At 46.8% G+C, this 18950-nt stretch overlaps 1 protein-coding gene across 1 annotated transcript in view; it reads right to left on the bottom strand.

Moving 5' to 3' along the window:
- Positions 1–18950, bottom strand: part of ccser1 (coiled-coil serine-rich protein 1) — a gene marked incomplete at both ends in the record, with an annotated part of 66733 nt that overhangs the window by 24212 nt on the left and 23571 nt on the right. Inside the window, 4 exons of the mRNA XM_080852920.1 lie at positions 9268–9345; positions 11289–11381; positions 14782–14859; positions 18743–18878. Coding sequence (XP_080709046.1) covers positions 9268–9345; positions 11289–11381; positions 14782–14859; positions 18743–18878 — 385 coding nt within the window. The remainder of the gene's footprint in view (positions 1–9267; positions 9346–11288; positions 11382–14781; positions 14860–18742; positions 18879–18950) is intronic.

The raw sequence follows: 18950 nt of genomic DNA, 5'->3' as shown, positions 1-18950 counted from the left end.
TGGCTGTGAAGTATTTGACTTCCCCCAACAAGCATCTCATCACTATTCAGCACAGCATGTTGTGTCTCCCAATCGCTCCAGAATGCTCCCAGCTCATGTGCAGCAGCTGGTGAAGGCCATCAAATTCAACAAATTCAACTTGAGGAAGTTTGAGTAACTGCACAAAGATGTGTACTATTTGTACCAATAGATTAAGATGATGGCTCTTTCAGTATGTTGTTTATTTAATTTGCAAGTACTGTAAGTTACTAGTTTTCATTGTGGAACAATGATTTGATTTGTAAAGCTGTTTTTTCGGTTTTCTTTTGTTTCCCAGTCCAACCAATTATTCATTGTAAGGGGGGGGGGGGGGGGGGCAGCTAACAAAGAGAGCACATGGAGAAAACATTTAAAAGACTTTTTGTTTTGTTTTATATAGCTTCACATTCCTTGTTCAAACTGACAGGTCAGTGTTGTTCTATATATCTTTACTGTAAAACGTTTCAATTTTCAGCTCAGAACAGCAAAACAGAATCTTACGACTCATACATTTAGAAACATACACACAGACATAGACACACATGTCTGCAAACACACACACACAAACACAAACACACACACACACACACACACACACACACACACACACACACACACACACACACACACAATCAGATGCAGGAAAAGAATCACTCTCTCTCTCCACACTGTTACTAAGTCTGAGCCGCTGTTCTATACCATGCCCTGAACTCACCCACGGGAGAGACCAACGCCACACAGCCTGACTCACCGCTGCGCTAATGAGACACAATTAAGCAAACAGCATAATGCAATACAATTCATAAAGTAATCATTTATAAAGAATGCCTCAAACGCTGGAGCGGACAGCTCAGAACAGCTCAGTCATTCCACCACCAAAGTACCACAAACTAATACAGTATTGACTGCGATCTCTTGCTGCTGCTGACAGAAGACAACAGACGCTCACTGGAGGAGCAAAGTAGTCAAGAGGAGGAATAGAGCTGAATCATAGCATTTAAATAGACTGGTGCCGATTCAGTGGGTGTCCTATAGACGAGAGATTTAAATGAAACCTACAGGGAGCCAATGAAGGGTGACTAGCAGAGGAGTTACATTTGTCCTCTTTGGCTGATCAAAGACTAAAGGCCCCGCCACATTCTGAATCATCTGCAACCCTCCGTCTCACCATAAAAAGTTTTTTCGTTGAAAGTGTATTCCAATATTCAAGTTCAGACATAACCAGGGCCTGCCAAGAGGACTAGTGTGAACAGACAAGACCTCAGGACAGAAGCTGGATCAATGAGCTCTGTGTATTTCAGTGTGCAAGGTCATAATGGTACCGCCATTGCGTGCGACTGCGTGCCCTGAGTGAGGACGTGTCTGAAGCAGTGAGACTCTTGCAATAGCCATAGAAACAGAGAGAGAGAGAGAGAGAGAGAAAGGGAGAGAAGAGGGAACAAAATGGAGAGAGAGTGGATCAAAGCCACAAACTCTCTCACTCTCTTCCCGTGGCAAGCTCCTCCACCTGAGCAAACGGGAGCTTTCATCTTCCACATCCGCCAGCCCTGGGCGAGACAGGGCTCTGTACTGTCTGTGCACATTACTGTTCCGCACGCTCACACCGCCACGCCGCGCTACCGCCAGCGAGTGTGCATACACATGTACCACACACACCCCAACACAGAGTCTGACACATACAGACATACGTGCACAGGCAGATGAAAAAAACAACATACACATTGTATAGAAATAAATACATACAGACACACACCCACACAGATACACATAAAAGTATAAATACACCAACACACACACACACACACACACACACATACGCACATCACACACACACATACATACAAACACCCACACCCACACCCACACCCACTGAGCCAACTCCATGAAAGTAGATCCCATGAATAAGCATGTGTAGTGGAGCTGCTGCTGCTGCTGTGATAAAGCTCTCTGGGCCTCTGCTACAGGAGCCTGTCACTCAATCACGTTTGATTCCTTCAGCACGAGATTCAGTGGGCTCAACGGACAAAAGAGAGAAAAGAGCCCAGCTGTCCATGCACAGTAACAGTGTGTGTGTGGCTGATTCAGGGCTGGATTAACAATTGGGGTTAACTGGGTTTATGGGCCCAAGAGCCTGCAGGCTGGCAGGGAAAGTAGGCCTACATTGATTCGATACATTTGTATGGCTGTGACAAGTAGTCCACTTGGCCAATACCATCTCTGCTTGACCACCTTCAACTGGTTTAACAGCTAGCTTGACCAGATTAAGGTATGTTTTTGCATGATTTTGATGGTTTAGCTGGTCAAACCAGCTAAGACCAGCTAAAGCCATCCAACAGCATGTTGTTTTCTCAGATGTTTTTTTCAGTGGGACAAGTATGCAGAATTTTAAAAAGCTACTGGCAATGGCCACCAAACAACCCAGAGGAGAAAGAAGATGATGACCAGCACTGAGGATCTATTCGTATGGATTCTGTGGTGATAACTAATCAGTGATGAGGAAGAGAGGTATAGAACCACTAGGACTAGGCTTTGGGCATTGGGCTTTAGGCATTGCAACCATTTATGTAGAACTAGTAATGGCAGTTTGTCTGGGAACTTAACGCTTCTGGGACAGTTACCCACCAGTGGGAAAACATTTTCTTGTTGTCAAAACACCGCAAGTTTTGGTCCTACAGACATTTAAAGAAAAGAAAAGTGGGGGAAAGAAGTTGTACTACCAACAAGTCCGGTTTTGCAATTATTCTAGTTAGCATCACAACCGGTGTAGCTGAGTTGTCATTGATGAAATGCGTTACACCACAAAGTGTGCATTTGTTGTGTCGTGTTAAGGGTAGGATTGTCAGGGGCCATTACTGAGCAGTGCCTGCTGTCAGTCTGCGTGGGTCTGAATATACTTGACGTACGTGTGTGTGTGTGTGTGTGTGTGTGTGTGTGTGTGTGTGTGTGTGTGTGTGTGTGTGTGTGAGTAAATATACTAGACATGTTGTAGGGACATGCGTCTCTGCATGTGTCCATGTGTGTCTGTGTGTGTCTGTGTGTGCGTGTGAGGAAGAGAGATGTATGGAAGGGTTTCATCTGCATACTAAGCACTGCTATAACGAAACCTGCACAACAAGAGAAGAGGCTAGCAAGCAAGGCAGGGCAGGGGGTCATCCACAGAAAGGAGGGGGTGCTGGACTCTACTGTGCTAAGAGAAGAGGTGGCAGGCTTCACATCTAGTCTGACAGCAAGACCACGTCAAGGTGGGTGACAACAGAGAGGGTCAGTGCCTATTTTTTTTGATAATACCAGGGATATCAAATTGGCATGCTCATGCTTTGGTGCACGGGCGGGATTAGCCTGCACCATGGCAAACAGAAACACACACGCACACACACGGACAGACACACACACACACACACACACACACACACACACACACACACACACAGCCAGTCATGAAACTCACTCAGTGGCCTGCGTGCTGGTGCAGTAGCCCGTCCACTAGCAGAGGCCTGGAAGCAGAGAATAGGACTTATGGAGCATGGTTAGTCAGAGCAGAGAGAGAGAGAGAGGGAGAGGGAGAGGGAGAGGGAGAGGGAGAGAGAGAGGGAGAGAGAGAGAGAGAGAGAGAGAGAGGGAGAGGGAGAGGGAGGGAGAGGGAGCGGGAGAAGGAGAGGGAGAGGAAGAGGAAGAGAGGGAGAGAGGGAGAGAGGGAGAGAGAAAGAGGGGAGAGGGAGAGAGAGAGGGAGAGAGAGAAAGGGGAGAGAGGGAGAGAGATAAAGGGGAGAGAGAGAGAGAGAGAGTAGAAGGAAAAGAAGGAGGAGGATGGGACAAGAGTGATTGAAAAGAAGTCGGTGCAACAGAGAAGGAGAGACAGAGAGAGAGAGCTCTCAAGAGAGAGAAATAGAAAACACTCCACTACGACACAAAGCAGAGGAGAGCGTAGAATACAAAAGGCTGAGGGGAAAAAGAATGTGAGCTTGGAGAGAAAGAGACAGAGAGAGAGAGAGGCAGAGAAAGGCAGAGAGCAGAGACACCAGTGAAATGAACACAGTACGCCATGCAACAAGAAGCCACTAAGCATCTCCACCTCCACCTCCAAGGTGTAAGCACAAAATACTTTTATCCCGTCTCCTTCCGATGCATTCACCCCCCGATGCTTGCCCTGGAACGACACCTGCTCCACCTGTCCCACCCCGCCACCAACTCGTCTCTGAGGGCCTGCAGCTGTGGCTGCTGTGGCCTCTGCCGGCGTCAGGTGGCCCCCCACAGGAGGCCTTAACCGGGCAGATGGAGAGACAGGCCAGCTCATAAACACTGATGGGTCCAAGTGGGAGGGAAATAAAACCCCAGCACCATCAATGTGCCCACACTCACCGCCCTCCCCATAACCCTGCCATCAGATCACACGCACACACACACACACACACACACACACACACACACAGGTTCCCGGCCAAAGGGAGGGAGGGAGGGAGGGAGGGAGGGAGAAGAAGTAGAGAAGAGGAAGGAAGGAACAAAATGGGCACAGCAACAGAGAGAGGGAGGTGGGGAGCAAGGACATGAGTAAGACATAAGAAGTGGAGAAGGGAGGAGAAGACGTGAAGAAGAGGGTAAAGAGAGGCAGCGAGACGAACAGATTAATAGAGTAATTAATAAATAATGACAGACAGAGAAAGAGATGGGGGGACCGTCTGAATGGACCCAGCAGAGGCGCGACGGGCACCAGACAGCTGCCATGACATCATGCTGCAGACCAATTCCCCATCTTCAGCCTCCCCTCCTGTCAGACGCGCCTCTGCTGCTGAGTTATGAGTAAACACTTCATCTTCAACAGAGCATAACTCATTCACCTAAGCACACCCTTAAAACGGCCTCCATGGGAGAGAGGAGGCACGGCACGGCACACACACACACACACACACACACTCACACGAAAAGATATGCAGCCGACACTGAACACCATGGTCACCAGTCCTCTCATGAGGCACAGACTGGGTCCAAATAGAACCGTGCCCCCCCCCCAAAAAAAGTTCCAGTTTAAACAGTTTGAATGTTTGTAGCCAAATTTGAATAAGTACATGCATGGCCTAGTTTGCTCCAGCTCTCCGCCGTCCAAGCAGTTATGAGTGGTATCATCCACTAGTGCTATTGGGTACCACAGCAGATGGATTAGGTAAACAAACTTGATAGGATATGTTGAGGATAGGATGTTCATGCTTATAATATAATGTGGATGTTATGTAATGCCACTACTGCATTCAATTTTATATTTTTCCGCAAAAATCACGTTATAGCAAACTAGTGTGCAAATCAAGTTTATTTTATAGTTTTGATATTCATGAGGAAAGTTGTCACGGTAACAGCATGGGAGAGAGGCAGAGACGAAGAGAGTAGATGGAGAGTGAGCGAGTGAGTTGTGATAAAGAGAGAGAGTTACAGAGAGCGAGAAATGCAGCAGAAGAGAAAGGGAGATGGAAAAGAGAGAGGCAGAGCATGAGAGAGTGGGATGGAGGACACGTCTATAGGGGGATTATCACCCATTTCTGTGTACACCTTCATTCAGTGGTGACGGCTGAGTGGCTAAATTAGGGAGCCATGTTGGAAGATAATACCCCCCTGGGGGGGGGGCAGATGCTGAGGCGTCAGAGGCTCCACTAATAAGCTTAATGCACTCCAGCACCGGCTCAGAGGAGAGAATGGGATGGTGGGGGGGCGGGAGACCAAGAGAGACCAGGGAGGCACCCTCTCCCCCTCGACCTGTCAGAATCACGCAACTTGGTGATCAACTGTGGAGCTCACGAGCTAGAAATAGATCCCAGGGAGAGAACAAGCACCAAGGCAGCAGGACGAGGGGACCCTATCTCTATTTCTGGGGCTTTAGCCTGTGCGTGGTGGGGGGGGGGGGCTTCCGCTGCTAGGATCCAAACAGAGGGCCGCGAGGCAGGGGGCCGAACTGTGTGCTGCACAGGATCGCTCAACACGGAGTCTCACATCACAGGCTTCCGACAGGTGTGTGTGTTAGTGTGTGTGTGAGGCTCCACAGCAGGACGGCGCGAGTCCTGCCATGTCATCTTTCTCTCTCTCCAGACAAGTGCCTCTCCCCTCTCCTGCCTGTTCCGCTACCAATGCCCAAGTCTGGCTTAATGGAGTCTGCTCTCATTTGGATCCGTGAACTGAAAACTAAAAAAGTTTGCACACATCCAATCCAGGCAGGTACTCAGAAAAAAAGGAACGTCACTTTTCAGTGGGAAATTGAATTTAAGTATTTTAAAGGAGGAGCAGTGTGCCAGCCTCTTCTGGAGCTACGGTTAGGGAGTGGCGTTCATAAACGATGTCATTTCTCTGTCTCTTCCTCTCCTCTCCTTCCGTGTAAGATTGATGACAGTAGGGAGAAATCTTCTGAAAACAGAGAGTAGTCCTTACAGCGTCATATCTCTGTGAGTGAGTACAGGTGCAGAGTCTAAATGAGCTTCTAAGTGTGTTTTTCCTTCCATTAATGTGACTGCGTGAGAGAGAAGCAGACTGAAGCTGCCACGGATAGCCACACCACGCTGACTGGTTGTGAGCGGTTCTGTTAAGCGTACGCCAGGACAGAAGATGCAGTGGGCGAGTAAGCGGGAGCAGACAGCACTGCGGCCGTGAAGCAGCGCTGTTAAATCCCCCCCTTAAAAAATAGTAACTCCGCTCACACTATCTTTTAATAACACTCAAAGTGAAACATGGAGACATCTCTCTCCTCGCACACGCAGACCATCTCTCCCTCTATCTTTCTCTCTTATTGCACTTCACATTCGTTCTTCTCAACGAAAGTTTATCTAGGACTGAGCAGGAATGTTGGACTTTTTTTTTTTTTACAGTTCATCCCTTCAAGCAGGCTCTTTACGCTGTGCTTCGTCCAAACGCACTGGATAAACCAGCAGGATATCTAACTGAGCACACCCTCGTTCCATTCCCACGAGGCAGCCTTACTGCTGGCAGTGGGGGCACTTCCACGCACAGATAAGGTCTTGGTGCTCCGCCGATATGTTTGTAAGGGAATTATCGGTCTCTACTGTTGGCGCCTTCATTGGAAACTCACACTTGAAAGGATGGCGGGCATAGAGTTGGTCACATCGCTGGCATTTTTGAGTGTGTTGTTTGGGTGTGTGTGTGTGTGTGTGTGTGTGTGTGTGTGTGTGTGTGTGTGTGTGTGTGTGTGTGTGTGTATGTGTGTGTATATGTGTGAGTCTGTGTGTATTTGAGGGTGCTTATGCCCTTCTCCATCGTTTGCTCACGGCCAGTAACTGCAACGTCCAGAGGACTTTCAGATGTCTTTGCTCCGGTTGCTTCTTTTCCAGGCCGAGGGGTGGAGGGGGAAGAGTCCAGCACCTGTGAAGCAGGCCAGCCTGCTCCCGACGGGGTGTGAGAGAGGGTGTGTGTGTGTGTGTGTGTGTGAGAGAGGGACAGACGGAGACAGAGAGAGCGGAATATAAGATAGACATTACGAAAGGAAAGATATAGCAGGAGACAACAAGAGAAAGTGAGAATGAGAGAGAGGTAAAGAGTGGGAACAACAGGACACAGGGGGCGCTGTGCTGCCTCTTCCCTCCAGCTAATTAGCACAGTTGAGAGAGAGGGAGGGAGAGAGGAAGGGAGAAAGGAAGAGATGGAGGGTGCTCCAGAAAAAAAAAGAAAAAAACATGACCTCCTCCAAGTCTCTGCAGCCTTAGAAATAGCTGACCCACTTGTAGACACACTTTCGATATCTGCCTGTCCTCAATGCACTAACCTATAAAACTGCCTGCAGTATCTCTCTAGCACAGCCCTGTGGATGGAGGATAGCTGCAGGAGAGCAGATCAAGGAAAGCTCAGCACTTCCCTGGCAGAGTACGAAGACAGAACAATCTGCCTGCGTGAAGGAGCCTGAAGGCCTTCTGGCTGTGTGTGTGTGTGTGTGTGTGTGTGTGTGTGTGGATATGTGGATGTGTGTGTGTGTTTGTGTATTAGGTGTTGCCATTTGATAAAATGGTGATTTGTGAAATAAATCTGCGAATCTGGAAAATCCCTATATATAGTATATATGTGTGTGTGTGTGTGTGTGTGTGTGTGTGTGTGTGTGTGTGTGTTTAAGCTGTGGAGCAACAAGGACGTCTTCCCGTCCCTCCATTTGCTCCAGGCATATACCCTAGCATATACTTTTCTTCCTTAACACCACATCAGAAATAATCATTTAAAAACCAAGAGTGCTCGCAGGTGACAAAAAAAAGCTAATGCACCCATTTTAAATGTCTTGTGTCTGAAAGCTGCCACTTTCACTGATGACTCTTCTGGCCTCATGTGACGGCATACAAAACACATTTGCGTTGCATTAGCGGAGATGGGTGAGAATGGAGACTGAAGCGATTTTCAGCAGTGGGTGGTGGTGATGATGGTGTGGTGGTTATGGTGGTGGGGGTCGTTTGTGTAGACATTATAGTAGTGCATTAAGTACAGCGGCACGGAAAAGACTGGAGCGCCATTAAGATGCACTGAGAGGCGAGCGCTTTTTGTAGCCATAAGAGGGGCTGGTGGAAAGGCGTTTTCAGTATGGGAGACAGAGGAGCTTTGATGATGAGCACATTCTCCAGGCGTTTTTCTCCGCTTAGCGGTAGACACACCGTCGTGACAGAAATACAAATAAGCAGCATTTACCGCCACAGCAGCCGTGGCAGCGCCAGCGGTAGAGGAGGCCCTCTCACTACACAGCGCTTCCACTGGCTTCGTGGAATTGCTATGCTGCCGTTAATATGCAGCACCTACCATCCTCAGTGAGCGCACTGAAAATACAGTCCGCGCGGAACACAAAGGATTATGAAGAGGTGTCCAATGTGGCACCTTTATGTCTCCAGCTGTTGGAAGTCTGTTTTATTTTTTTATTTTTTAAGTTGCTGTCGTTATTAAGGCAGCATTTTCGAGACGCTCTCCTAAATAAATAAAAAAAGTCACCTCAAAAATCAAAACAAAGCTAAATAACATTAACAAGTGCTCTGGGGAGAATACATTATGAGTCAGATAAGCCTAGCCATTCATCATGGCATGCCTACACACACACAGACACACACAAACAAACAAACAAAAGCACCACACAAGAAAGTTCATTAAGCATCAAAGTAAAGCATTACAGAGCTTCTGAATAGGCAGACTTGTAATGCAAATAGGCCCACAGAGCTAGATAGCGTTTGAAGGCCTAAGAGCATTATCAATACCCTTAAGAGACATGTAAGGGGCGATGTAATGGGCACCCACCTCTGGCACAGCCGAGTCTGTCTGCGTGGACCTGTCAGCTTTTTGGCAAAGAGGGTTCTGGGCAGCCTGGCTGCGCTCCTGCAAAAAAAAGTACACACTTAGAAGGACGAAGTCTTTGTGAAATTTAAACCCTCATCTGATGATACTGCCACAATGACCATATTGGCATGCTTCTGTACACAGTCTCAGGATGAAATACCTCAAACACCGTTCACAGTTTATTAAGGATGAAAGGCATGCAGCCACATCACGGGCCCACTGCATATCCTGAAAGGCATCCCAAATCCTGAAAGGAGGCCCCAGACTGGCCTGGTTAATGGACTCTCTCTTCTATGCCGGACTGCTCTTTTTGAAAACATGTTGATCAGAGACTCCTCCAGCACCAGCCCAGAATGCAATTTCTTTGGAAGTAGAGCACTTTTTTTTTTGGCTGCGGATGCTCCTTCGAGATGGTGTGGGCAGCCGACACTCGGTTAATCTCAGTTCCGTCACAGGGATGTCAAATCCCTCGCAATGGCAGGCATATGGCCCACATTAGCACAGTTGTGAGGAGGGAACAGACGTCACTCTTTCGCACGTGCCATGTTCTCAAGTGAACCCGGGCAGCATGGATAGTTTTCAAACAGCAATGCAGCCCTTTAAGTAGCTCTGCTCTCCAGTTTGCTGTGTCCTTACATTTAAAAGTCAGACAAACTCTGCCATTCTTGGCATTGCCGCTTAGTTCTTGGCATCTCCGGTTCTAACAGTTAGATCATGTTGCTAGCAATGGCAGAGTAATGGGCTTCATGCCCTGGGTGGAGAACCACCTGGCAAACAGCATGCTTCCACTAAATCCCTTGGGTACTCACGGTGACTATTAATTTAAATGGTGTTAAGAGTGGTACAAGCTTCAGCGGCTGATGAATGGACAGGCCGAGGTGTGTCTGTCAGACAACAGCGGCAGTAAAATGTTGATTTATTACTTGTTTGATATGTGAACATATACAAGCTCAAAACCAAACATTTTCTACAGAAAATGCTAACTACATTAGCACCGGCATGTGAAGCTTGAACAACAGAACAGTGGCTGAAGAGGAGGTGTAAGAACTCTGTTCTGAACAATGAGCTATGAGAGCCTTATTCAGCCTGTGCACTCAACAATGATGTATTAGGAAAGCTCTAAATTAATTCAGCATTGGAGGTAGTTGATAGAACAAAACAGCTATTACTAACAGCAAATTAAATTAAATGTCAGAGGGAGAAAAGGGGTCTTGCCTTTGTGGTCACAGACTAGTCGATTTCTTGCAGTTTGAGCATGATTTATTTATTTGGTTGCTTTTTCAAAAATGGGATCAAAGCGGAGAGAAACGCAAATCCAGCAATGAGCTTTCCACCCCGTTAGTCAACCTTCCCTTTTTCTCTTTAATCTCCACAAAATGGGGGCGAGAATGGAGTAATGAAATTGATAAGCTTGAAAAAAAAAAAAAAAACCTGCTAATAAAAAGCAGCACAAGTGGAAATAATGTGGCACAAAGAGAAGAAGAACAATCCCAAACTCTGAGCAGAGGGGGGGGGGGGGGGGGGAGAGAAGAGCTTCTTTCAGAGTCCCATCAGCTCCCTCTGCTGTTATCCTCCACTCCTCTCCAGTCCTTCTGTGCACCGTCCCAATGGTGCCGCTCCCCTGCCATCTCTCCCTATCTGTCCCATAAGCTGGCGTGGCCTGGTCCGTTTGCATGTCTTTCTTATTATACATTCATGACATTGAGCGATTTAAAGCCGGGGCTCTAAGCTACCGTACCGATGGCTTATCGGTCCCGGCCAAATGGACAACTCAGCACCCCGGTGACACAACTGGTAACGAGCAATCTCCAAGGGAGGCAATTAATGGGAACAGACCAGCGGGAAGTGGAATGTTTGATGTGCTGTACCGAGAGATGACCCGGAGGGAGGGGGGGGGGGGGGGGGCATTAGAGGGTTGGGGGCATTAGAGATGAGGACATGTGTGAGGAAGAGGATGTGGGTTGGGTCGGGTCAGGTCGTACCAGTTCGGCCTGGAGTCTCAGGATCAGCTCATCCTTCTCCCTCAGCTGCTGCTGCAGGGCCGCTGACGCCTGGGCCTCCTCCCTCCCAGGGTCCTGTGCAGGGAGAGCAGAACCTCAGTCCAAAAGCACACGCAAGGCCATACATAAATACACAAATAGACAAACAAAGAGATAAATATAGCGAGAGTTACGCAAGCATATCCTGCAGGTTAGAAGGAGACACCAAAAACATGATTTGAAGGTGTACAGTGTGGAGTGTGTGTGTGTTAGTACGTTCGAGTGTGTAGGTATGTATGCGTGTGTGTGTGTGTGTGTGTGTGTGTGTGTGTGTGTGTGTGTGTGTGTGTGTGTGTGTGTGTGTGTGTGTGTGTGTGTGTGTGTGTGTGTGTGTGTGTGTGCATGCTTTTGTGTGTTGTGTGTGTGTTTGCACACTGAAGTATCCTTCATAAACTTCACGTCAGCCGGCCCTATTTTCCCACGACCTTCATTTGTCAGCAAACCAATGGGTGGAGCAGGAGAGTAGGGGGGAGGGGAGATTGTAGTTGTTGTGGGCTGCTCCAAGGGCATCTCTGAAGGACTGCGAGAGAGACGGGAGCTGCACATGGACACACTGTGCCACGAGGCACTTACAGGACGCACTCAGCAGAGCAAGCCAAGCCAAGCTGAACAGACACACACACACACACACACACACACACACACACACACACACACACACACACACACACACACACACACACACACACACACACACACACAGCACTCCGAGTCAGGGTAGTGTGTGTGTGTGTGTGTGTGTGTGTGTGTGTGTGTGTGTGTGTGTGTGTGTGTGTGTGTCCATGCGTGCGTGCGTGTGTGTGTGTGTGTGAAGCAAGACAGACACAGTTACAAAATAATAGTCTACAAGCTCAGTGGAATATGTATTCAGACAACACAAACAGAGGTGCAGACCTCTGATTTTCAAATACCCTACTGGGGGCTTGGAAGTGTTACAGGACAGTGTGAGAGTTGACCGATCTGGCCATGGAGACAGGAGACGTGTTGGTGTTTCAAAGTACTAAACAGCTTGGGAGTGGCGTGCGTGAGCAGGAGCATCTCTTCCCTTCAGAATCTGTGCATTTCTTTTCCACTTTCATTCTTACCATCCGTCTCTGTAACTGCATTATTTATTGATGAAGGCATTAAAATGAATCAGGCATATTGCACAGACATGCCGTTGAGTACGTGCAGGACATCCCTTGGTCTTTTCATAATAAAGCCACAGAATCTGTCCTATCAGAAAGTCATGTCCTAAAGAGGTCACAGAGTAAACAGGAAAATATAGCGCCCCCTCTAATTCCCCACCCAGGGGGAAATGTTTAATTATATCTTAATTATAGATGTTCACCAAGAGGCACTTTATCTCCACATTAGCATGTAGGTCCTCGGGAGGGCTGAGTGGGTCACAGTCACAGTGACACACACAGGCACGCATGTCGACACCAGGCACAGAGCCCCCCCCCCCCCCCCGCCCCCCCCCCCCGCCCCCCCCCCCCCCCCCCCCCCCACACACACACACACACACACATATTCTCTCTTCTCACACAGCATAAGGACAGCCAGCCGTAACTTCGAACACCTCAAACAGCTTGTTTTATCCTGCATGGCTCCTGGCGAGATTAAGGACAGTGAGCTGGGGATTACATACTAGACGAGTTCCCTACATGGAAAGAAAGAGTAAATCAATTGACAGGGCAAAAAAAGACGGCAAATATAAGGGGGGGGGGGGGGACTCAGGATGTACAGATTCTCGATTCTACAAAGCAGTTCCAAACAAAGAATGCTTTGATGGAAACCTGTAGAAGAGGTAATGCATCAGATCCTTCAACGGCACATCTGTGGAGCTACAACCACCTTGAGGCCTCTTCTTCTCCTCAACAGCAACATAGGTCTTATTTTCCATCTGGCCAATTTTAGCGGTATCTGATAGAGCACCTTACAAATCAAATAAATGAACTTTCTCCAAAGAAGGGGAGGAAGGGGCCCTGGGTTTTCTACTTAATACTGCAGAGCAAGACCAAGCAGGCTGGGCTTAAAAAGTTCCACAAAGGAGATGTTAAAAGATAGATGGTTGTTTCAGCAGGATGGCTGAGAAAACAAATTTTCATGACCAAGACAGCAGAAACGCTCACTTGTCTCAGCTCAACAGGGGTATGCGGGTTGGGCAAGCTTGGCACTCTTATACCGAGAGACCCTACATCAAGCCTTTTCCAAAAAAAAATCTGTGGCCCGCCAGCAGCCAAGTCTTGTTGCCATGTGGACGCTATCATAAATAAAATCTGCAGGAATATATTTTTTGTGGTGTCGCATTCTATTTCCAATTTGGCCCTCTTGGTACTGAAGTTGAATAGCCCTGCCCTACATCATCTTCCTGAGGAGTGGTCGTGCACCAACCTGCTCAGTTTCCCTGCGGCAATCCCTCTTTTTGCCACGGGAAAGTAGCTTTCCACGGTCGCTAATAACACGATGCGGAGCTAACAAATGTTCGCTAAACAGAAGTTTTTCGGGCCCTAAGTAGGACAAGCGGTGACATGGTTTTGTCTCAGGTGGATACCGGGCCAGCCTCATTTTTAAAAAGAACCCTAATTTTCTGGAACAGCAGGAACGAGTCCCAGCCCCTCCCACTCTTTCCCTGTATCCCCTATATCCCTCCCTGTCATCCGACACAATGTCAGATGCATGGGGTCCTATTCTGAGCTCCCGTTCTGCTGGCTCCGTGCGGAGAGGAAAGGCGTTATGCGCGGGACGGCCCCGCGAATGTCACATGGCTCTTTACTGCAGCGACAGAGGATGTTGGAGCTGGAGCTGGAGCTGGTGCTGATACTGCCACCACTGCTGCTTCGCCTGCTCCATGTAGGTCAGTAAGGAGGACACACAAGCAGACCTCGTTTCCATCGCACTCCGCAGGATTTTTTAAACTCTGAGCGCGTGACAAAAAAAAAAAAAAAGAATCTGCACAGTGACAGCGACGAGAACAAAAAAACAGAACAAAACAAGACTCTTCCAGAGTGGTATTGGGCTGAAACACTAAAACAGTAACACCTTTTCCAAATGGGGAGACATCTCTTAGGAATTATCGCATACAGACGTTTACATTTTTACTTAGCTTACTGCTAAGACTGTTTCTCTCTGTTTTCCTCAAAGAGAGGCACGCTCTGCTTGGCCATGATTAGGCAGGGTCATGAGTAAAAGTAATTCAGCCTCTATATGAATCAGAGTACTATTCTTCCCTTTCAGTCTTCTCCTATCATGGCGCCCCTTCAAAGACATCCTTGATCCATCAAAGTGCAAATAATTTTTCCTGAAGCACAGGATACAATTAAATCAGAGATTAGAGCCCTGCGGGTTCTATTCTGGCAAACACTCTACGAGAATTGAGCAGAAAAAAATGCTTTAGAGACCTTTGAAACACAGCTGATCTGTTGTAATGAATTGAACTATATAATGCAATTACCTTGAAGGGGAGTGACTTCTCACTGCAGGGGCTTATGGGTAGGGAGTGGAGGCTACTGGCTGGACTTGTTTCTGTGCTCTGGAAAACAAAAAGTGGCACAATTTACACATGAATGCACACTTTCTTAAACTTGACAGACGTCTGCAAAGGGTCTTTCACAATTTAACATTTAAAACTAAAGTGGGTGACTGATAAACGTATATAATTTACTTGTCATATATATGGTATTTGTTTTTTGAATGAAAGCAAATAAGCTGCCTAAGGCATAGTGTTTGATTTCAGCCTCAGTTTGATTTAATAGTGCTTAGCAACTGTACTCAATTTTATTTCAAGGTTTCTTCTTCGGTAATGTTAGCATGTAGTGCAGATAACCACACAATGTTTTTTAGAAACCACAAAAGGCTTCAAGAACTAACATGATTCAATTCCAATTACGGTAAAACAATCAACAAAACAAAACTACTACGGACAATGATCAACCTCCCTCACACTCTAAACACACACACAGACACACACACACAAACACACACACACACGCATACACGCAGTATTAAATAAAAACATTTGAAGAGCTACTCAGCTGACCATGGTGAACAAAGACATTAGAGGGCAGCCATGGCAACCACAATGACCTCATGTGCAAATTAACCCTGGACCGGTATACTGTGTCTTCTTCAGGACTCATACCAGGAAAAATAAAAACAAAAACACGGCATCAATGCTCAGAAACTGCTGGATACAACTAGAGTGTTTGGATTATTTATAATCAAGCCATGTCTGTCCAATTGCACTGCAGTCTCAAATAGAACAACGCTTTACAAACTGACAAGAACTAGAAAACTAGAAAAGTCAGAAAACTTCAACGTTTACTTTGAGAAATAACTGTGCCCAATGAGTTTCTGGAAGCTTTACACTTATGATATTTTCGGTTAGGGAAGCAGGTCCTAAATGTGTCAGCTTTGATCAATGGCTAACCTACATGACCGTCTTAAGGTCATAAAGGGAAATGTTCCCACTGCAGAAAAACACAAACGCAGAGGGCCCATTTGAGGGCTGTCATAAAAAAAATGTGCATCAAAAACCCTAGGATTCAAAATGTCAGGATTCCCCTAGTTATAGGGTTATAGAATGATTGTATGGTATGATCATCATACATTTCCGTCATTGTCAAAGTAATGATTTATGAGTTGTGTATAGCTAGTGGTGTATAACTAAAGGAAATGCAATCGCAGTCCTCTGTTTTCTCTATGGTAGGTGGCGAAGCACATTTAATGACCTCTAATGTGTAAATGTGATTACATTCTGTGGCATTCATAGCCAATAATATCCTCTCTCAATCGGGAGCGCCCTGCTTTGCTCTCTCCTGGATTAGACGCAGATGATATGGCCGAGAATAGAAAAGAAAAGAAAGAGAAAAAACTGAGAAGAACGAGATGCGCGTGCCCCAGCTCAATATCACGGGTCAGGCAAATAAAACGCAGGAGTGAAGAAACAAGTTATTGCAATTCTTGTTAGTGAGTGGTTTACATACGGTGATGGAGGACGGCGCACATTTGCAATTTAATAAGAGCGGAGTCAGCGAAGGGGGCAAACAATTTTCTCTTTAATATTCATATTCTTCTGCTGTCTCCTGGACATTCCTAGTGGCCTGTAATTCATATTTTAGGGCTCCCTTACAGGGAAGGTGGCAGTGCTTTTAAGAGAGCAACACAAAAGAAGACATCTCTCTGCAAGTTATGTTCATATATAAAAATTGGTTGAAAGCTCCATGTTGTTTTGCAGACACAAGAGCGACGGCCTTGGCAGACAACAAAGCTGTTGTTCTTTGATTTTAGACTGTGAATGCTTCACAATTGGCAACACAAATCCCCTTTTTTTCTCAATTGTAGTCATCAAAGATAAGCGCACATTAGGTGCAATCCAAAATAGTTTTTCTAAAAGCATAATAACAGACTTCATTTTAGAACTTTTTGTTTAATCGAAGAAACTTTTTTTACTTTGTGAGGGCAGTACTGTTTCAGTCATTGAGATTCTGAAACTGTGTGACTTAAAGCACAAACAGCCCCTTTGCCAAATTAAATATTACCTTGACATTAACCACACTTTATACTGGAAAACAGCATTTTCCTCAATTGGCAGGTAGAAGTCATTAATCACTGCACTTAACATTTAAGGCTGAAAAAATGCATTTATTTATGAATTTAAGAAGCGCTGAAGTCTTTCTAACATTCAGACTGTGTACAACTCATTTGGCCTTAGCCCTCCTCAAAAGTTTTCAGACCACGATTTTACTTCTGGTAAACACACCACTGAGACTGAACAGCGAATGTGCCTTCATGGATAATTTACCAGTCTGGACTCAAGAGAGCCGGTTCTGCATTGAGGAAGTGATGGATCAGGTTAACCCATCTCAGGCAAAAGGCAAAACAGCCCCTTGAGCTGGTTCTCTGGGACCGCTCCAATCTACTGTCTAGACTGAGGTGTTGAAGGCAAGAAATCAAGATTTCTTTTCTGGTTTTTCAAGTCTGAAGAACACTTTTCCTGGAAATCTTCAGATTGGAAGCTTTGAAAGGAACTGCATAGAGGTGGCTGTGAATTTAAAGCTTCAACGTTTCCACATTGAATTCAAGCGCGAAAAATGAACCCAAATTACTTCCAAAACAAATACATACCAAAAGCACTGGAGGCAGAGGAAGCAGATTTGTGAGCGTGCCATTTGCTTTAAGCTACTGTAAATATCTGAACGCCCGCATCGACACAGAGGAGCTAACGCGCAGATCAGTTGAAATGAAGCCTGGGTGAAATGAAATGGAGATTATTTGTGTGCCGCCTGGGAAGTGATGGTGTGTAAATGTGTGTGTGTGTGTGTGTGTGTGTGTATGTTTGTTTTCTGAGAGTGAGTTCTTCAGTGTTTGTGCCTCTTCATTTTAGGAGTTATGCATCCACGCAAATTGAGTTAGAGAGCACGAGTGCCAAAGTAAGAGCGGGGAGCGACACAGGCTCGGAAAAGGCGGCCCTCGACACATCAGGGATGCAATGCGGAGGCGTTGCCAAAACAACCGCTGTGTTTTTAAATTGAGCTCTCCGGATGCTTTTTAAACATGGCATCAGGACCAGACCGGCTGGCACAAACTGCTCTTCCGCTCGCTCGCTCCCTCCAGCCCAACCACCACCGTCGCAAATAAAATAATCAAGATGAGGGTCAAGGCTTTTCTGGTGCAACCACAGAGCAGTGTGGCACAAAGCCACACATGACCACATGCACAAACAAACACACAGAGGGACAGACAGAAAGACACAAATACATACATACTTTGAAAACGATTCTGGTAAAAACGAATTTGGACAATTCTTCTAACCGTGTGGAGCCTTGGGTTTCCGGCAAATGCTACACCTCCACCCACCAAAAGTTTCAGAGCTTTAAGTTAAAAGCGTGTTTCCTTTTCCTATGCTTTAATCTTCCATATTTGTGTAAACCCTGAGGCAGGGATTAGCAAATCTAGAATCCACAAACACAATCCGGCCTCTGTCTGTGCTGGATACCGGCATGGCTGTCTGGAATCTGTAATATTTAATATATGCCAGCATGTGATTTGAGTCACTCGCTATAAGTCAGACTGTGCTCGTGGGCACCTTGGTATGATTCCATGTATGTTACGCATGGGGGCAGCTGTGCCTAAGACTTGTATATGAGGCTGCTCTTGTGAGTCCCTTCACACTGGGTGTGTTTTTGTGTTTCACTGTGTCTATGTATCTATGCGTGTGTGAGAGTGAGAAGGAGGGGGAGAGATCGAGAGAGAGAGAGAGAGAGAGAGAGAGAGAGAGAGGGATCCGTGTTTAAAGTTGTATGTGACACCTGTAAGTGTGTGTGTGTGTGTGTGTGTGTGTGTGTGTGTGTGTGTGTGTGAGTGCAGGTCCTGCAGCGCTGAGCTGTGCATGGCGGTGCATGTGTTTGCGTTACCTCTTGCAGTGTGCGGCGCAGGCGCAGCAGCAGGGTCTTGACGGCGGTGCAGTCCTGCTGCATGAGCCTCAGGGGCAGAGCCTCCAGCCCCGGCAGCTCGTCCTCACGACCCAGCAGAGACAGGGACCTCAGCTCCCTGCTAACACACAAACACACGCACGCACATACACGCACACACAGACACACACACAAACACACACACACAGAC

Source organism: Sprattus sprattus, assembly GCF_963457725.1.
Source record: "Sprattus sprattus genome assembly, chromosome: 15".
Classification (NCBI taxonomy): domain Eukaryota; kingdom Metazoa; phylum Chordata; class Actinopteri; order Clupeiformes; family Clupeidae; genus Sprattus; species Sprattus sprattus.
This window is presented reverse-complemented; position numbering and strand designations above follow the sequence as displayed.